Source organism: Sinocyclocheilus rhinocerous, unplaced genomic scaffold (genome assembly GCF_001515625.1).
Source record: "Sinocyclocheilus rhinocerous isolate Xijiao unplaced genomic scaffold, SAMN03320098_v1.1 scaffold600, whole genome shotgun sequence".
NCBI classification, from domain to species: domain Eukaryota; kingdom Metazoa; phylum Chordata; class Actinopteri; order Cypriniformes; family Cyprinidae; genus Sinocyclocheilus; species Sinocyclocheilus rhinocerous.
Genome location: NW_015653464.1, coordinates 133,373 through 154,183, shown reverse-complemented (window position 1 = coordinate 154,183; position 20,811 = coordinate 133,373). Strand labels below are relative to the sequence as shown.

The 20,811-nt window shown below is 38.4% G+C and overlaps 2 protein-coding genes across 3 annotated transcripts in view; both read right to left on the bottom strand.

Moving 5' to 3' along the window:
* The window catches only part of LOC107715908 (glycogen synthase kinase 3 beta, genome duplicate a), a 56,460-nt gene extending 53,568 nt beyond the window's left edge, over nt 1–2,892 (bottom strand). For both annotated transcript variants that reach the window (XM_016522166.1, XM_016522167.1), the window contains exon 1: nt 1,973–2,892. In XM_016522166.1, the coding sequence (XP_016377652.1) occupies nt 1,973–2,060 (88 nt within the window). In that variant the 5' untranslated portion in view covers nt 2,061–2,892. The remainder of the gene's footprint in view (nt 1–1,972) is intronic.
* Nucleotides 2,893–7,025: 4,133 nt separating this feature from the next.
* Nucleotides 7,026–19,557, bottom strand: LOC107715906 (probable G-protein coupled receptor 156). The gene is made up of 10 exons (XM_016522162.1): nt 19,371–19,557; nt 14,810–14,963; nt 12,988–13,115; nt 12,744–12,879; nt 11,378–11,488; nt 11,158–11,283; nt 10,741–10,836; nt 10,423–10,659; nt 9,789–9,950; nt 7,026–8,364 (listed from the first exon to the last, which is right to left on the bottom strand). The coding sequence occupies exons 2-10, from the start codon at nt 14,924–14,926 to the stop codon at nt 7,078–7,080; spliced, it is 2,400 nt and encodes a 799-aa protein (XP_016377648.1). The 5' UTR covers nt 14,927–14,963; nt 19,371–19,557; the 3' UTR covers nt 7,026–7,077.
* Between the last annotated feature and the right edge of the window lie 1,254 nt (nt 19,558–20,811).

Genomic DNA, 20,811 nt, shown 5'->3' with positions numbered 1-20,811 from the left:
TAGACCGGTGACGACCGCACAGAGTAGCATTATAACAGAACTAAATGTATCTAGTATGATAAAACAGCGCTGCTTTACCCCACATACGCACGACCAGAAGCGGTCGACTGTGGCATAATAAAAGCTCCGCTGCTTTCCAGCCATGTGTCGCGCTGGTTCAGCGGCCTCGTTTCGCTTCGATGGCTTTCAGCCTCACCCTGCTTCATTCTACTACGTTAATAAATCATTAGCTCATCCATGAACATGATTTCTGCCTGAGTCCCGTCGGATTGCATCGGCTGTGGGGATGAAGAAGACAACTCCCATGATTCCACACTCAGTCACGGCGTCATCAAACTACGCCTTTGTCTCTTTGTTTATTTTGAATACACGCCCTCTAGCGGCGAAAATTACATATTGTGCCTATAATTACAAGAACAAAATTCAATAATGACTAGTATTTTTTTTTCACTAGTAACTCTTCATTAGATACTACTACTTATTACAATTATAGCTAGTATCTTTTTAATTAGTAACTGATACATATTCATTAGTAATTTTTTCTTTGCTAATTGTGACAATCCCAAATATTTTCCAGTGAATTTTATTAGGATCTGTGTGTCACATATCAACTAGTTGCTTCTGACTAGTATGTATTTCTATTTCAGATTTTAAATAAGTATTTGTATTTGGGGTGGGCAATACACCAGTACACATCATAGACCTGTAGAAATTTGTCAGATTATCATCGGTCAAGGTTACGTTCATGTGAAGTTGCAATGTAGTGACATTTAAATTTTTTATATTACAGAAACTTATTTTAAAGCAAATACTAACAAAAAAACTGTCATAATATATATTGTTACAGTAAAACTATACTCATGTTGTGTCATAAAATTACATTCATATCACCCACCCTATTCATTACTAGTACTTATTCTTTAGTTACTCATAACTACTGAAATCTAGTATCTTTTCCAGGTTTTATAATAATTTGAATAGACGCCAACATCTGTTAATTAGACCTATATTGCAAAGCTACTAGTAACATTTAAAACTTACTAATAAAATTGAACTATAAAGTAGCAATTCTAACTAGTCATTATATACGAGTAGTGTAAAATAAAAATAAAAAACTAAATAAGAATTGTTACTAGTGACATCTGTCATAGTTACGAATATCTCCTAAACAGATACAAATATATAATAAATACATACCAATAAAGCTAGAATATGTGCCAGCAACAACTGGAACACATAGTTGGAGGCAAGCAGTTGATAAAATTATAAAATGTACAATATGTTACCAGTAGCATTACTGGTCACTTGACTGTCCTTAGTAGCAAAGGAATAATTACTAGTATGGCTTCATATATATAAGCATATAACTAACTAAATAGATATTAAACTAAAAAAAAAGTTGCAAGTCATTATTGGATTGCTTAATTTTGAAAAATTAATACTAGAAAACATTAAAACATGCTAGCCAATACTTTAGTACTTAAAAATAAGCTGTTGTATAAAAATATCTATTATAACTATTGGATGACTAGTAATGAGAAAAGCACCAAATATAAAACAGATGCTAATTGTAAAAAAGAAAATGGTATTATGGCGAGCTGCTGTCAGAGGGCTAACTACAGCCACAATTCCGTGGTGGCTGTTCATCTCCAGACTGATTAAGACTCCTGTACTATCAAGACCTTACCATTAAAACGCACAGAAACCCTGCCCTGAACCAGTGCCAGTCATGCCCGTTTATCCCACGGCGGGGCCCCGGTCTCGGCTCAGCTGTGGGATAAAGCACGCCGGCCGATTTAAAATGGGGCACGTCGTATTTCACCCAAAGGTGACACTCAAATCTCAGCTCATGTGCCCGACTCGGTCGATGCGCCATTCTCGCTAATTAAAGCGACCAGGCTCGGTCAACAGCACGAGTGGCCTAGCCAAAGCACTAAAAGCAGATTTCCCGGTGTCCAAAAATCATACTTACTGCTGACTTTCATGCTGCCGAATGCCGACGGCTGCGGCACTGGCTTGCAGCTCTCTGCGAAGGAGGTGGTTCTGGGCCGACCAGACATTTTCCAATCCGAAATCCCACGCTTCTCTCAGAGTAAAATACGCTCGGTTGTCTTGAACGAATCCGTTTCGACTCACGGCAAGTAGTTTGCCTCCGACTTAAATAATAAGGAAAATGGTGCGAAAGCAACCCGGCTGCCCGCTTACGTTTTCTTCAGTGAGCTCTCAAGCGCTTTCTCGCTTTCAGATCATTTTCCTCGGGGTCGCTTTTCTGTGACTATTAGTATCGTCTTCAGGGATGAAACCTCATATAAATTCGCTCATGAATGAAGACGCTCATGAAATTGGCCTTTTCCCAGTTTCCCTCGAAACAAAACCCACCGATCCTCGTCTGTCTCTTTCTCTCTGACTGGAACAGAGATTTACACAAAGAACACAGTCCGTGTCTAAAATACCCTCACGACGCTGAGAAATTTAAGTGGTTTTTCATCACCATTCAGTATTTTTCATATACTGAGGTGGAGACTCGGCGATCCTGTTGTAGCACCAGCCATGGCGGCTTCCTTGCTCTAACCAACGATACTGAGAATTTTCCAATTGCCCAATTTCAAGACTGCTATCCTTCTCGACCCACTTAACTCCATGCACATGGATGAACAAATAAGAAATCCAAAATATACGCGGGCAATGCAAGAAATGAGCCAAACGTGAGGTTCCGAAAGGAAGCGGTGCTCAGAATCCCAACGGTCATTCAGAAATTTCCTTTTTTATTTCTTCTCCGTCTATCTGTGCTCGTTCTCTTTGTCACTCCGACCGATGAACGTAAACTGCGCTGTGTGCGCAAGAGTTGCAATAGAGTTGAACGGGAGCACAGATGGGGTTACGCCACACCGCTGCGTCAAGAATCGGAAAAATGTGAACGCGCAGGAAGGCCTGGGAGGTCTGAGCCAGCCAATCCGGCGGCGTTCATGCAGATGGGCGGGGCGTCGGCGAGACACTCAGCCAATCGAATGCGTTTGTCCGCAGAACACATGGCGTAATTTGCCAATCTGTCAGGGTTCTGCAGCCGTGGATGACGCGCGGAAATCGAACGTGGGCGGGCGCGTGGAATGACTGATTGTAAAATCACCCAATAAGCGTAACCGAGGAAAAGAAACGGACCAATCGTGAAGAAGCATCAACGGCGCAAAAGTAACCAAGCTGCACTGTTGCTAGTCAGCTGAGTTCCTGTGAGCTCTTCCGTGACCTGACGCTTTGCCATTGGTACAGTGTAATTTTCAAATCACTCACATATGTCTTCGATCATTTTTTGATTATAATTACTTAATTAGCGTGTCAGCGTAATGTAATGTGTCTACCCACATGAAAAAATACTACAGTAATTTATAATATAGTGTTTTTGAACCATACTATAGTAAAGTACTTAAATTAATTTGTTGTGGTAATTCTATAGTTGCTGTGATAATATAAAAACTATAGTAATATAAACAAATTACTTTACCCAATACTGTACTAAGATTTCTACAACTATAAGGTATATTGTACTACAATACAGTTTACTCTAGTAAAAAACTAAAGCATACTACAGTATTTAGTTTATCAGTTCACTATAGTTAATACTACAGTATGCTGTAGCATTCATTAAAAAAGTGTTGTAAATACTATAATATATACAGTATACAGTTAACTACATATGGTTCAAAAACACTATAGTATTTACTATAAATTACTTTAGTATTTTTCATGTGGGGCCTTTTAGCTAAAAAAAAAAGAATATTTTCTAAGTTAAATATTTTATTAAAAAAGTATAGTATTAAATTAGATTCAAGCTCAGCCACTTGAACTTTATGAATTTTAACTTGTATATTTACAGAGGAGAATTAACTAGATGGATACAATCAAAACAAAAGTTGTTGCAGTTTCCGGTTCATGTAGAATTTAATGTGTAGCTACTTCAAAGGAAGAACCTTAATAGCCTTTCATTTGCAGCAATATTTTACTATCCTACAAAATAATTTTCAAACCCAAAATACAAAATTATTTTCATCCAAATTATACTCCTTTTTGTCCAGTAGGTATTCTTAGGTCAGCAAGACCTGTTATTTGGCAGTGAATGTACATCTTGTGCTGAAAAGAGAGGTGATGCTGTACCGTCACAATGCTAAGACAGCAGAATTACTGTGATCTTTTACTTCTCTGGTTAAAAAACTGCTATGTCATTTGCAAGTCTGTCTGGCTTTTACTTACAAGCAGTTCCATTTTCATATTCATGGAACTCCTAAAACGTGTTCTGTTCACACTGTGTCTGACATTACTAGAAGGTTGATGACAGATGTGGAACAGTTTTAAAGGCTTGAATAGTTCATCAATAGTTGAGTTTGAGTATGAGTTTGTTCATTCCATTATACTTTTATAGTAAATACTGAATTTGATGAACAACAATCCTACCGTGTTGGCTTTGTCCCTTTGCCGGTGTATTCTTTGACCTGTGACGTATTAAGAACAATCAGGAAAACTATTTACTGGGGTGTTGTTAAACAAGTTCTCTGCCATTTTTTTCTTTCTTTTTGAATCTGACGGCTTATGCATTAGCAAAGTGTTAGAAGGTTGTTATTTAACTTTTTGCCTTTTACAGCAGGGAAGTATAAATATCCAAGTGCAAGGATGATGTACATAACACAGGCATGTTTCAGCTAAAAATGATTGCACATTCCTGCAGTGGGCTTGCATAACATTGCATCCAACATAATTGCTTATTTACATTTTGTAGATGGGCAGATTCTCCCTTTCCCCCGGCCATCAACATTATTGTGCTTTAGATCTACAGTGCAATGTTCATTTGCAACCATTGTACTGTATACATCCTGAATGTTTCACAATGTCTGTGCTTCTTTTCTGCTAGCACTCTTTTCTGTGATGTGATCTTGCTGCTTTGAGCACATTTTACAATGATGTTTCACAAATAGCCCTACATCTGCAATAGAACAAGTGATGCAAGTAATGCAAGTTGCGTTTTTCTTTTTTCCTTAATGCAAATAGTTCCTTGGGCAAGTGTGGATGTGTGTTTGCACACATGCACAGATGTATATTCTGTTGTACACACATTTATTCACATGCACAAACAATGATAAACACGTCTCATCACTTACATTCAGTCTTTTAGTATGCTTACGCAATCATGTTCATGTATTTGTTTGTAGATGCTCATTCCTTTCAAAGAGAGATTAAATAACAAACTTAGCTTCATAGAGAAAACATGTTTACAAGAGGGACACAGAGATATAAACACATTCACACACACTAAAATATTTACATAAATGCAATATATGCAAAAATAATTCCGTTTCAAAAACACTGTTTGAAGAAATAACATGATGCATGCAGCTCAAGTTCTTCAGTCACATTTCCTCCGTAGAGTGTAAATTAGATAAATAAGGAGATAAACAAATATATAACAGCCTTGGTAAACATAAAACATTATCGTTTATAAAAAATTCCACACACACAAAGACTAACCAAAAATAAATACTATAAACAGACTGACTAAACCAAAGCAATGACTGTGTAAAGTTGTATGTAGCACAAAATAAAGCAAATTAATATGGCAAGAGAAAGATTTATCAATTGAAATGATTTGATTTCTATGATAGCCTATTTTTTTAATAACACGGGACTGCAAGAGCCATTTTAAATGATCAAGGAACGTAATAAGAATTCAAATGCAATACGGAACACAATAAAAGCTAACTTCACAGCTGTTTGTTTTTATTTGGATTATTTATATTTTGACAGTATTTGCATTGGAATATTTCCTCCTTATCTAATCTCTCTTTTAAGCTGCACAGTGTTTCTAAATAAATTAACGTAAATAGGATTGTAAAAATCAGTCATATAACCTACGATTTTTAATTCAATTTTTGAAAGGTTTAAAAAGAGTATTGATATTCCTGAAACTGTATAATAATAGCTTTCTTGAAGAAATAAGTGTAAACAAATACCTTTTTTAAAAGACACATGAAAGCCAAAAGTTGGTCTTAGGGCTGTCAAAAAGGCTGAAAAACTCAATTCGAATTCTGTACTTAAATATGATCAAAATTCGCATTATATTCGCATTTACATTCGAATGTGGATTTTTATTTTAAATTCAACGAATATTTTAAATTCGAATTTTTTTTTTACAGCCCTAGTTGGGTCTTGGTATTGGCTCAATTTCCCTCTCCACTCACTCAAATGGCTCATTTTCATTAGTTATGTTAATCAGAGAAGCGGTAAGCAAGACCACCAAACTACTTTTTTATGACCTAGTACATTTTATTCAATTGAGGTTTTTCCTTTACATTATATAAATTTTATGACTAAAAATCTCTAAAAATTGTTGTGATCATCAAGTAAACGGAATGTGTTGTGTATTCATCTCCACAAGTTTCAAACATATTTTTCAATAAAAAAAAGAAAAAGAAAAAATACACATATTATTCCAGATTCAATTTGACATCTAAAAACTAAAAAAGTAATAATAATAACAAATACTGACCTTGACAGAGTTATCTCTGTCATATCCTTTCCTATTTTTATGATTTAGTTAAGTACTAATAAAAAATTGTACAACTTAAATTCTTCAATAAGAATTTAGCCATTAATAAGACCTTTATTATACTATTATATATTTTTTACTTTAGACACCACCAAAAATATCTAATAAAATTTTATTAAACGTAAGTTTTACATAGAAGAGGTGTATTTAAGTGCATTTTTAATGTACAATACGGGTCAAAAGTTTGGAATAGTTACATTTTTTTATTAATGTTTTTTTTTTAAATAACTGTTTTCTATTTTAATATATTTTAAAATGTAATTTATTCTTCTGTTGGCAAAGCTGAATTATCAGAAGCCATTACTCCAGTCTTATTTCTGATAAATAAGTTTTTAAATATTTTTCAAATGAATGCAGCCCTGCTGAGCATAAGAGACTTCTTTCAAAAAAAAAAAACCTTACAGATATATCTGATTAATTTAATCAGGTCCAAACAAAACAAATAGAGCATCATGTCAAATACAACTTGTGGATGTGCAGTCTGTTCAGACAAAGGTTGGTTTAACGTCCACTTTAAAGTTCACAACAGGATGTGCAGAGTGGTAGAAGTCCTCATCCTCGCTGTCAGAGGTCCCTGAGGTGAGGCTGTCTGTGGAGTCGTAGGGGTGATGACAGGCCCCACAGTAGGGCCGCTGGTAGTAATAGTCCTCCGAGCTGCTGGAGTCTGAGTCTGAGTAGTCATATAGCTCCTCTGAGTGTTTAACCCCCTCTATCAGTCCAGCAGATGCAGGCTGAGGAACCTGTCCCGTGAAAGGCGTTATGGAGCATTTGTGAGACGAACATTCCCAACTCTCCTGTCCCGAGCCACGTCGTGCCTGTGCCTTTTCATCCTTTCTTCTCCTCCTTCCCTCATGCCACAAGTCAGGTCTTTGAGAGCCATCGTCCCTCAACTTTTCATGGTCCATTAGTGCTGATGCCCTCCTGCGCCCTGGAGGAACCGAGCCTGGAAAATAGTAAGGGGGAGGTCCAACTCTTGAGGAGTAAAAAGGAGGTCTGCGTTTACGCATGAGATAGGGTGAGATGGTGGGGAAGAAGAACTGTAGAGGAGATCGAGGAGAAAGAGCCGTGTTCAGTTCATCCGGATTGAGGGACAGGCTTCGCGCCCGGTCGGGTGATTTGACGGAGCTGCTTACAGCATCCACGCTCAGGTCCTGCAAGATCTCCACCAGCTGCTCATTGGTTACAAAACCCAGTCGTCCTGTTGGTGACATGGCGGGAAGCTCAACAGAGGCCAATGGCACTGGAGACTCTACCTGAGGAGAACTACATCGAGTGGGACCTAGTGGAGAGGAACCCTGGGCTAAATTGTCCTGATCTGAAGGCACACCTAGTGGCTTCTCCGAAATCTCTTTTCCAAGACCTGAGTTTCTGAGATTGTTCATGGTTGGAACTGCATCTTCTGTGCTTTCATTCAGACTCACAACCTGAGAGACCTCATTGGAAGAGTTATCTTGAGGAGATGAAGACAGAGGAACTTCTGTAGCTACTGGACCTTCAGGGGATGTTTGCTGTGAGGTAGTGTGAGCATGAAGCGGTGGAGGAGGTACATAGGGAGGTGGAGAGAGAACTCTGGTGGGAGCAACTTCTGAGTATTTTATTAGCGTTGGAGAATCAGGAGATACCACTGTGGTTTGGGTGGAGGTGGAGTTGAGGTTCGTGTTGGAGGAGCCCATTTCTCCTTCATCCAAGGGGTGGCTAGCAGTCATCAGTTTGAGCAGCTTGTCCTTGGCATTGTTCACTTGTTCCTGTAGGCTATCAATAACGGCATTCTTCTGCAAATATGGAGGACACATGGGAAAAATGGTTTAAAACCTCATCGCCCTAATCATTATCTAAAACGACTAAGTAGGTGTATGGTTTAGGTGCCAATTTTACAGGATGTGAGATCACAAAGCGGTGCCTTGAGGAAATGTAAAACAAAGGATCCAGCCTCACTTGTGGGGTAGTGACGCAAAACACACTGCTGTCCACACCCAACGCTGGAATTCATCATCACTCGCTCACACAAACCAGTAATCGCAGTGTGGACAAAACTAGTTCCATCGCTTTACTCAGAGCAGTGTAATCAAATGAACTTTGTGTTTGCTTGAAAAAATCCTTTAAACCAAGACCTAAATCGCTAAATGCAAGTCCTCCTATAGCTTTTAAGCTACATCCACCACAATCAGAGTCTGACTCCATGTGCTGTATGCCTGTGTGACTGATGACTGATGGTTTTGCAGCAGCCAATTAACTAAAATCCCATAGACTTCCTTTGAAATTGTATCTGTCTATCTATCTTTCTGTCTGTCTGTCTGTCTGTCTGTCTATCTATCTATCTATCTATCTATCTATCTGTCTGTCTGTCTGTCTGTCTGTCTGTCTGTCTGTTGTCTGTCTCTCTACCCACTTACCTTTCAAATAGTCTAGCTAGAAACCATTCAGAACACCTTAGCAACCAACAAGGAACACCAAAGTAACCATCTAGCAATTCTGTAGCATAATAATACACACAATATTATGTATTCAAAATACATAAGGCTTAAAGGATTAGTTTACTTCCAGAATAAAAATTTCTTGCAAGATGTAAAAAAATGTCATCCAAGATGTTCATGTCTTTCTTTCTTCAGTAGAAAAGAAATTAAGGTTTTTGAGGAAAACCTTCCAGGAGTTTTCTCCATATAGTGGACTTCAATGGGAGCCAACGGGTTGAAGGTCAAAATTGCAGTTTCAATGCAGCTTCAAAGGGCTCTACACAATCCCAGCCGAGGAATAAGGGGCTTATTTAGCGAAACGATCGTTCACTTTCTAATTTTTAACCACAAATGCTCAACTACGTAATGCGTGAAATCGCGGACGCGCATCGCAGAGCTAGTGCAAGATGAGCATTTGTGGTTAAAAAGTATATAATTTTACTTTTTTTTTTTTTTTTAGAAAGTGAACGATCGTTTCGCTAAATAAGCCCCTGACATGGGGGTGAGTAAATTATCAGGAAATTTGTATATACCGAAAGTGAACTAATCCTTTAAGGCGAAAATAAAATCAGACGTACATCTGAGACGGCACAGAGGATGTGGATAAGCAAAGTTTACTTTGGGCTTCAGGATAGCACATGTCCCTCTAGGTTTTGAGGTGTTTAGGCTATAAATGCTAAAAGGATCAAAAGTGAATTGAAAAGCTTTGCTTTGAATAATGAAGACGTAATAATTATCGTTACCTCATTGATGAGTCTTTTCATGGAGTCATTTTCTCCAAGTAGATAATAGATCTCATCCTCACTGTACATGGAGTGTGTGGTCTTGCTGGGACTACTGAAGTATTTGGCCATTTGACTGGGGTGAGAGTTTGTCTCCTCTTCAAACTGTCTCCACTGGGTCAGCTAGAGGGAAGAATAATAATGATGAAGATGTAGGTACAGCAAGAGTATTAAATTATATACATTATCAAGTGTTTCTATTGAGTATTCAGTTACTGAATTATTTAATTATTGTGCAATTTTTTTGTGTGTGTGGGGGGGGTGGCATTATCATGTCTCATTGAGCAAATGTTTCCCCTTTTTGCCAGCCTTTTTATCTTAACCACACACAAGCTCTTTGGTTCTGATCGATCCACAATGAACTGTGGATCAACATTAGCAGTGTCCTCTCCAAATGTGCAGCACACATTGTGTAAACACATTTGATGTTTGATGCTGACTCATCACCTGGATCTGCCTCTCCTGCGGTAGATTTATCGATTGGCTGTGCCTCAGCATAAGCCTCTTGATTAAGTTAGAAACTCCAGAAACAAAGACTGACTCAGAGTTTGATTTCAAATCACAAGACATTGGCAGTGGATTTACTGGGACGTACTTGAGGGACAAACAGTAGACAGTTAATGGCCATTGTGCAGATGAAGATGGCTCCAGACACTACACTGTAGACCACATTGGGCCAGGCGTACAGGTAAAGAGAGACAGGTACGGCCACAGCGCTCGACATGGAGACCAGGCAGACAGCACCTATGATGGTCATAGACTGGTTTACTGGAGGTAAGCTCACATTGCTTGTCAGGCCGGCAAGATACGTGCCGTACAGGAGGAGACTGCCCTGCAAAAGAGCAAAGAGAGTCTGTGTAAGCATATAAACTGTAATGTAATTCATTCCTATGAAGGCCAAGCTGAATTTTACCTTAAGCACAGAGAGCAGGATTACCCACAGGTCAGAGTAGAGAGAAGAACAGGAGTCCAACTGGGACAGAGAGTAGGACGCGTCCCTTTCTACAACCTGACAAAAAAAGAAACAACACAAAATACTTTACATGCCATAAATTATTTAAGCTTGCATCGGTCATCCTTTTAATGGCTCTTTATATCCCTCTATATTGAAATAATGGCTGTGAAGCTTCCATTGAAGTATGACTTCCCTGCTTTAAGAATGCAAATAGATTCTGAGTTTAATGAGGCTCTTTTCCTCACACAGAACAATCACATAGTGATAGAGAAGGCTTGAAATACAGCACACAATGGACTACTTCTATAGTGAATTATTTTGTCCATTTTTGAGGATGACAGATATATGTGAAAATTCTATAGAAAGTGGATGCACCTTCACCATAGCACTGATAGAGCGAGAGCACTTGATCGGATCCGTCAGACCCCATGCTGCTAGAACAACAACATCCACTAGGACCAGCAGAGCAACCAAACCCATCAGCTGAATGTCTCTAATAATCTGAAACACAAGTGAACAAAGTACTATGGTGAAGCCAGCGATATCAAGCAACGATTCATAGCCTGTTCATGCACAAATATATATTACAGCTCACCACTCTCTTGTCGGGCACACGCTGAGTGAACACTCTGTAAAGCCGCCATGTTTTCCCAAGAATGGGGCCAAACACCAGAGAGCTGCCGATACACAGTGTCCACATCCGCGCCTGAGATGAAAATTGAGATGGTACAGAAAAATGATTCACACTATTTAACACGAGAACAGCTTTTAACTATACAAATCATGAGACTGTTTGTTAAACTGAACCTGGAACCTGTTTAAATCCACAATGAAGACAAAAAAGGGCTCAACAATAAGGATGACCTGCAGGAAGATTTTCAGCTGTCACTGAAAATTATCTTGATTTTGCAAATCCATTTTAATGCCTTGGGAACTCAAACATTTGTTCATCTCTCATGTATTCTACACTGCTGTTGAAAATTCTGATGATTTGTCATCAAGACAATAATGTGTGTAGATTTGTAGCAAAAGCATTTGTATGAATTTATATAGTTATAATATGGCTGTATAATTTCCTGATTAATGCCAATTTCTTTTTTGTAATGGGAAAAATAAGGAAATTACAAAATACACTACCATTCTAAATAATACAATAATATTGTAAAATATTATTACAATTTAAAATAACTTTTTTCTATTTGAATATATTGTAAAATGTAATTTATTCCTGTCATGCAAAGCTGAATTTTCAGCATCATTACTCCAGTCTTCAGTGTCACATGATCCTTCAGAAATCATGCTAATATGCTGATTTGCTGCTTAAGAAACATTTATTATTATCAGAGTTGAAAACATTTGTGCTGCCTAATATTCTTTGCAGAAACTGAGATACATTTTTTTAAGGATTCTTTGATGAATAAAAAGTTCACACACACACACACATATATATATATATATATATATGTGTGTGTGTGTGTGTGTGTCTATTATATATACAGTATATGCAACTTTTCTTTTTGTAAAGGGAAAAATACAACAAATTACAAAAGATAACTTTTTTTTACCCTTTTTTTAAAACCACTGCTAATCCATATTAAACAGCAACACACTCACATGCAGACATACACAACATTCAAATAACTAAATCCAGAGACATTTCTAGCATAAACAACAGGTATGTAATCAATCACAGATGTATGGTTTGAGAAGCCTTACAGCTTAAAGTAAACAAGAATTCTGCTAAACATGTTTGGAAAGTAAAGGAGGTTTATGGTGTTGTAAAATGTAAACAGCCATTTAGCAATTCAGAGCAATAAGCCAGCTGTGTGATTTATAGGACTGCTTTAGTTATACTTTCATATAGGCAGGTACATAGAGAAGAGGGTCTTAGTTTTTGAACGTCAACTCTATCAGACTACCTAAATAACTGTGTGTGTGTCTGTGTGTGTGTGTGTGTGTACCTGTAAGACAGCTCTTGATCCTGCTCCTGACAGCGGTGCTCTCTCCTCCACGGCGAATAAGAAGCCGCTGCTGTATGTGAGTACACTGCCACACAGAGTCAACACATTCAGATTGGGACTGGACATCTTCACTATCCTGTGTCAGAGATACACAATCAAAATTCATGTTGGCAGCCATAGTCATTGGACAAAAAGACCACCTGTAAAGCAATAAAATCATGTTTGAGATCCAGAGATCCTGTACCTGTTGTTTTTGAAGCGCAGAGTGAAAATGAGGAAGAAGAGCGCCAGCAGAATCCCACAAGAGAGCAGCGTCCAGACGACAGCACGAAGAGCAGGAGACAGCGATCGACTCTGTGCATCCACACCCCTCTAGACACAGACAAACAGCACAACTTAATGAATGTATACACTACTGCATGTTTTTTTTAATGTTCTATCAAGTTTCTTATGCTCACCAAGGCTGCATTTATTTGATCAAAAATACAGTAATGACAGTAATATTGTCAAATATTATTACAATTTAAAAACACTTTTTTTTTTAAAACACTATGTAAATATATATTTTAAATGTAATTTATTTCTTTGATCAAAGCTGAATTTTCAGCATCGTTACTCCAGTCTTCGGTGTCACATGATCCTTCAGAATCGTCTCTAGGTTACGTATGTAACCATGGTTCCCCGAGGGAAATTATTAGAGGAGCCAGTTCGGTGCCCTGAAGCGGATGACCGGCAGGGAACGACTGACCTGACTGCTGTAGCACCCTCACTTGAGGGGGCGAGCTCTCCCGTGCCGTACCGTTGCCGGGCGGCAGCTGGGATTTTTGCTCGTCGGAGCTCACTGAGCCCTGAAGCACCGAGGTGGCAGGGGTATCAATGAACCTCCGTGAGGGCACTGAGGAGGATTGGGCACCGTATACTGAGGTGTTATCCTTTCCTCTCCAGGTGGGCTGCCCTCAGGGACCTGACAATGGTAGGACCATTTAGCCGAGGTCCTCTTAGACAAAATAACGGTCCGCAGATCCGTTTTCGGTCTAGAAGACCCCGACTGAGAGCGTCGCCCCGACCCCCGATCTTTCTGTGGAGGGGTGCGGGTTGCAACGCTCTGTTTTTGAGACTGGCGATATGAGGAGCTTGATGGCTTGGGCTGCTGCCGCTCAGCAGCCCCACCCCTGAGCAGGTCAGCCTGGTATGCTTGTAACACCGCCATGGTGTGCAAACATGCGCCAGCCTGACCTGCCGCCGTATAAGCTTTCTCAACCAGACTCGATGTAAGCCTAACGGGCCTGGTGGGAAGCTTCGGGGCCTTCAGGGACGATGCTGAGGATGGGGAGAGATAGCTCGCAAACGTCTGCTCCACCACTGGCATCGCCCCATATCCCTTATCATTCAGCCCCACGATGTTCTTTTGAATAATTCGAGACTGTGGGGCTGTAAATACGGGATAAGTACGGTTTCTCCCACGATCTTGACACCTCGCCCCATATCCCTCATACGCGAGGGACTGTGGTGGCGAGTCCACAGTCTCCTCTGTCTCGACACTCATCACATCCACCTCCTCGGAGGAAGATAGATGAAGCGTCTGGCTCTCTCTCTCTGGGGGGGTGGGAAGAAACCGCAGCGCGGGCTTCCGAACACTGAGAGAGAGCCGCGGATCTAGCGGGTGAGGACCGAGAAAAGGACGAGCCCGTCTCGGATCCCTCCGCTAAATCCACCCGCGATCCCCACGACAACAGTCTGCGCTGGGCGTTCCCAAAGCGACTTCGACTCAGCTCGAGTTCCTGAAGGGGAAGCGGATTTGCTGCTCAAGAAACATTTATTATTATTATTATTATTATTATTAGGCTATTATGTTAAAAACAGTTGTGCTGCTTAATATTTTTGTGGAAATGGTGATACATTTTTTTCTAGATTCTTTGTTAAATCAAAAGTTCAAAAGAACAAAATAAGAAAAATACAAAACAGAAGCGTTTTAACTAGTTGCCTTGCTCAAACTTGTGTGAACTGTTTGTGAATGTAATTGTGACTGTCTCTGAGCGTGGACGGGGGTGAGTGTGTGAATGTACCGCTGCGAGCGCACACAGTCTCTGCAGGACGTCCCAGCCCTGCTGGATGTTCACTCCGGGGTAGATGAAGCAGACGCCAGACTCACAGTGAGAGCTGCAGTTCAGTCCTGCCTCCATCACTGGCCTGAGCTCTATCTCAACTCATACACACATCCTACAGGACAGAAAACAAGACAACTGTTCAACAAACAAGTCACTGATCTTGTCCATAAATAGCAGTGGCATTTAATATTTTGTCTCTACAAATACAGAAAAAAAGTTAAGATGCATTTATATTTGAAAAATACATTTAAACGCTCAATGTTGTCTAGTCATAAGTATCAAACACAATGGTTGGTTACACAGTGATGTGGAATACTCGATTCTGATTGGTCAAATGTGCCATTTTGTGCTCACTGTGCAAAAATTATTATTATTATTTTTTTTGAGAATTCGTGTCATTTTTCTAAAATCGCTGTTTTTAAATATGTTATAAAAACATACCACAATATATTTTAAAATACTTTTTATGAAAATGTATTTATAATATACTATGCATTCAAAATATTCTAAGATCACTGTAGAAGACTGAACACACGATGGTGCTGTTATTCACAGTGTCTTCAGTCTGTAATACAGTCAGAATAAAATAGAGTTACTCTCAGTTTAGTCTGTCTTGGCAATCTGTCTTTATAAGACTGTAAAAATATGAAGTGATCTGTGGTCATTTATGACTGTTACTATTTTTTTCCTATTTGTTAGAGTGATGTAAGGCACAGTTCAGATACAACCCTCATATAATAATAAGACTGAATTGGACTGAACTGGAATTCCAGAGAGCCAGTTGATTTATGTGTAAATAGTATTGATAATAATCACAGTAATTCTTCAGTTCACCTTCAGATTTTTTGGATTTGTTCTACAACCAAATAAAAAGTTCATATGACAGACATATTGAAGCTTTTACACTTTGCAGAAACACAAAATATATACATTTAGTATATAGATTTGACGGATATTTGGTCAGTCCTTCCAAAGTTTGGGACAAATCTAGAAAAATCTGTACACAAAATGAGAAAACATTGTTGATATTTCTTATGTTTAATCATATTTTAATACCAGGCATCTCTGAGTTCCCAAAAAGAAGCTGCATAACATTTTTTCAAAGAGGACATTTAAAGCATGTTATTCAAGTTGAAATTTTGCCTAGATTCAGTTCTGAGCACATTTTTGACATATCAAATGGCCTTTTCTCAGACTCAAACAGAACATAAGAGATCAGCGTCAGACGTCCCTCCTGCGTGACGGTTAGCATTAGAACATAAAAAGTACAGGCTCATTCTCCTCTTCATTACATAATTATACCTCTGATGTTTAAAAACTGTAATCATGTTGATCCTCAGTCCATAATGAAAAAAGGAGGGAAAAGCTCAGGCTTGCCTCCACAACACAAAGTTTAAAGAGCTGCAAGCAAGACACTAAATCCCACATGGATGCACAGATTAGCACTCACAATGCAGTGCTGTGCGTCACATCAGCAAAATAACCGCATGTATGAGCCTGAAAGGGCAAACCGCATTACCTGTGCTGTGATCTTCACATAGTCTGACGTGTTTGAATGTCTACAGCAACGTGTCCCATGTGCCAGTCTGTTTGACGCATGTAAACATGAGCAGTATAGCCTGTATTATGCAGCTGATTTTCAATGCTGTGCTCACCTGTTATTGTATTTATGGTGATATTTTTAAAGCCTGCTTTTGAAATGTTTTAAATGTGGGCGTGTCGATCATCACAGAATGATTACTGAAGGATCATGGGACACTGAAGACTGGAGTAATAATGCTGAAAATTCAGCTTTGCATCACAGGAATAAATTGCATTTTAAAATTAAAATAGAAAACAGTTCACAGACACACGGTTACTAACAAACAAACGTCTCAGGAAACAGACAGATACAAGCCCTGTGCTGTAACACAGCGGGACTGAAGTATGGAGTCAAAGTAAAACTTTTAAAAGAGAAAAATTAGTCATCCAAGAGTCGCCCAACACTCATCACTTGTCTTTCATATACTGATGCAAACCTATAATATGCCGACTAGCATATATCAAACACCAATATGCCATTTTGACATAATAAGATACAAGAACTGTAACGTTAGTTTGTTACAGATGTGTATTTTAATAGGGAGGCATCTGTCAAGCAACTACATCATGTGTAATTTAACATGTGATGCAGGTCTAGGCTAGTCTCAGAAGATATGTGAGACTGAGACTTGAGTCCAAGAGGAAAGAATTCTTACAAATGCTATGACTTTGAAGACTTGAACTAATGAGTCAAGATGAGTCACAGACTGAGCCTCAACCTAGCTGCTGTTTAATACAGAGGCAGCGTGCACTGATTTATATGGAAAAACATAATAAACGTCCCCCATCTATGATGTCAACATATCACAGATTTAATTTGCCATCTACTTGTCTTGTCATAGATGTAATATCACACCAAACTTATCACATCCGTCTGTGAGACTGAAGAACAGCCTAAACTGTGGAGCCAATTTATCATCAAGCTGTCATTCACACTTCCACAATTAGATATCTAATCTTTAAATATTTAATAAAAAATAAGCAAGTATTATTGACATGGACTTAGCTGAAAATATATTAGACTTTAGAAAATATATATTTGAAAATTCTAGTAGTTAATTCAGTTTGACTATAGTGTGTTTTCTTCATTACAGGGACTGTAATACAAAAATTAGCATGCATATTAAATTATAATTTATAGACTTAAAATCCTAATTAATTTATAGCTCCACTAAGGACCTGTAACTGTGATAAGTCTTATGCACGATTAATTGATTTGGCACTTATTGTCTTGTAAGCGTGGTTGAAAATCAGCATGAGCTTTAATACAAACATCTCTAGATTCTTGATATCTGCAACACAAATTAAGAAATCTGATGCATTAACTAATTTGTATATTGAGGTATAAGTGATTAAAATAGTTTATTTCATACATTTCATACGTAGACTTACTTTGGGCATTAAGCTGAAACTGTGCAGTTTTACCTGATGTAACCCTTAAAATGATTGTTATTGTAGTCATTAATGTTTTCAAATGGATGTAGCCATATTAAATCAAATTAAATACATATTTTAACTTCGATGTTACCATATGAAGCATGTTTTCAAGCTGTCTGTCAAAGCATTTTTACAACGCAGTTTCCTGACACTTTAGACTGTGTCTTTAGGTGATTAGGATCATCAAAGCATTAGTTCAGGCATCTCAGTGTTACTAAAATTAAATCTTCTGAGCTAAAACTTGAATTTATGTGTCAATGACTTTGGAAAGGCTATGCATTATAAAGTCAGCTGACGTTATAACACTTTAATTCCTTCTGCAAATGCACCAGCCAGACCATATCTGGCGTTCACATTAAATCCACATTTATTTTTTTTAAACATCAGATGAGTTTAAACATGCATGCATTACGCTATCAGATTCATGTGACATCTCTTGTCAGGGTGGTTTGGAAATTCCTGTAGTTCCTTCCTAAACTTGTATTGTCATCTGTCCCAATATAGATCTGTAGTTTACAGTTTCCTGCAGGCACCACCGGCACAGAGAGGCATTTCCGACCATTTTTCACTCTTCAATGCAGAATGGGGAAATGGTGTAAAGACAGAGCAGAGCAGGCCTATATAACTAGCTCACGACTGGTCAGTTAAGACAGGATAACTAGCACAGGAAGTTCATGTGGCTTTGCTCTTCAAGTTACACATGGATCCTGCTGTCTTCTAGGGGTGTGTCAGATTTATTCCCCTTTGAAGTACACTTATCTCTCATGAAGGATTAAACACTGTATTAGCTGTTTTGTATTTGAGATAAATGATGATTCTCGTTTATTTAGTCATCCCAGTAGGCCTAGGATTTATAGGTAAATAACTAGGCTACTGTTTAACGCTTCTTTTTTTGTCTCATGCTCTGTAATTAAGTACAGACTTCAGAGAAGTGAATGAGACATTGATGATGACTGCACAAAAGCACAGCTAGTGTGTTTGAGGATCATATATGAACAACCCCCCTCACTCTCTTTTAATCCGTTTAGCAATTTAATCTAAACTGCTCAAGCAGTATAAGAATGCCAGTTATTATTGGTTTACCCCCCTCGACTCAACGCCCACTGAGAAGACGACAACAAACCGCGAAATGAAAGTCAAACCGGAAAAAAATGGTATTAACTGCGTTCGTTTTATAAGGAAACTTAAATTTACTTAGCTTTCTTGGTTTTGTATTTCTTAAGCATGCGACTAGGAACGTCCAAATAGCCTACATAACTTAATAAATAAAATAGGCTACTAATATTAATAGCCTAAGTAACAATATAATCACTTCAATAATAATATTTAATGCAATTGTTTTATTATTATTTAATTAAAATTATTATATATAAATAGGCCGATACTATTGCTACATCGTTTATGTGGCCTACAACCGTGTTTAAAAAAAAACAATTCCAGTTAATTTTAGGTGCAGCATCTGCAACATGAAATTGTTTTAGGAAAACAGATTGCAGCAAACCTGTGATCCATGTGAATGAAAGGTGCTCCTGTCCCGACATCCTCGAGCGATCCGATACAAACATCCCGACATCACAAACGACATCACCGCGGCAAAAGTAGTCAGGGGTGATCCGAAGGCTCAGTCTGTAGTTTTAGAGTTTTTAATTGTCTGTTCCATCCATGATGAACAGCAAACAGTGAATGAACTCCAGAAACACTAAAAGTGAGAGCGGCGGACTGAGTCAGACACAGAAAGAGCAAAGAGGAGGAGGCTGTGAGTGAGGGAGGGAGACACAGACAGAGAAAAGCTCATTTTGGAAGTGCACTATAAAAATTGTGCCTGTGCCTAATTACTTTCACTTTGGAATAGGTGTATTCTAATGAATTCAGGTTAACATTTTAAATAGGCTATTTTTTAATTTTTAATTACATTAAAATTGCACTGATGTTGTTACTATTTTGTGCAATGCAATGTTTATACATTTTAATGTTTGAAACGAGATTACTACTTACTCGTTTAGCCTACTACTTTTGCACTTTATCCATCTTAAAAGAAGATAGCAGCTGCAGAGTTCATTGTTTGTCTGACTTCTCATAACGTGTGTTAGTTGATCTAACTGAGAGGTCTCGCGGGACAGGGCGGCGTGTGGGACAGGGTGGACTCTGTACTGCATGGGAGTAATTATAAAAACAAAAAATATCATAATACACTTCAGTGGAAAGAAATACACTCCTGTTTATCACACCTGCTCCATTACGCAGTAGTGAGCGCATGCAGGTTACAAAGCAGACTTTTTTCCGTCTTGTTTAAAAAAAAAAATGTTTTTCACATAGCTGACTGATGATTTGGGGGCTCGGTGAGTCGGTGACGTCATCTCGCTCCAAGTGCGCAAATAATAACGCAGAACATAAACTCAATGCGCAATCAGAACCATAAGGGGTTATTAAAACTTCACAGGTTTATTGTGTGAGTCTAGTCATTCGGTAAGCTTTTCCTTGGAAAGGAACGAAAAAAAAAAAAAAGAAAAACCTTGGGTGCTTTTTCTTTAGTCAAACTACAGTAGCCTACAGTATAAAATAGTCCTTTTAGTTCCGTTATCATATTCCATGAGCCAGTTTTGCTGCCAAATATCACGTGCAATGCAATTGTCTATGTTTTTTTTATATAATTATTAAATATTATTATTTTAGAAAATGTAGAAGCACTTCGTTGCCTGTTTCCGTCAGCGTCAGTTGTGATTTACACCAGCAGATGTCGCTGTCGAGCTCATACAAAGTCAAATTCATACACAGACGCCTGGAATGATGTTAAAGGGGTCCTATTATGCTTTTTCACTTTTTTAATTTTAGTCAGTGTGTAGTGTGTATGTTTGGGCATAAAAAAGATCTAGAAAGTTACAAATCTCAAAGTCCACTCCAAAGGGAGATATTTCGTTTTTTAAAAATCCCTTTTCAAGAAC

Excerpts from the sequence above, each read along its gene's own strand:
- LOC107715906 (XM_016522162.1), bottom strand. The coding sequence starts at position 14,926 with ATGGAGGCAGGACTGAACTGCAGCTCTCACTGTGAGTCTGGCGTCTGC. Across the intron at positions 11,284-11,377 it reads GTGTGCCCGACAAGAGAGTG|ATTATTAGAGACATTCAGCT; the intron begins GTGAGCTGTAAT and ends CTTGTGTTTCAG. Across the intron at positions 10,660-10,740 it reads TCCTGCTCTCTGTGCTTAAG|GGCAGTCTCCTCCTGTACGG; the intron begins GTAAAATTCAGC and ends GCTCTTTTGCAG.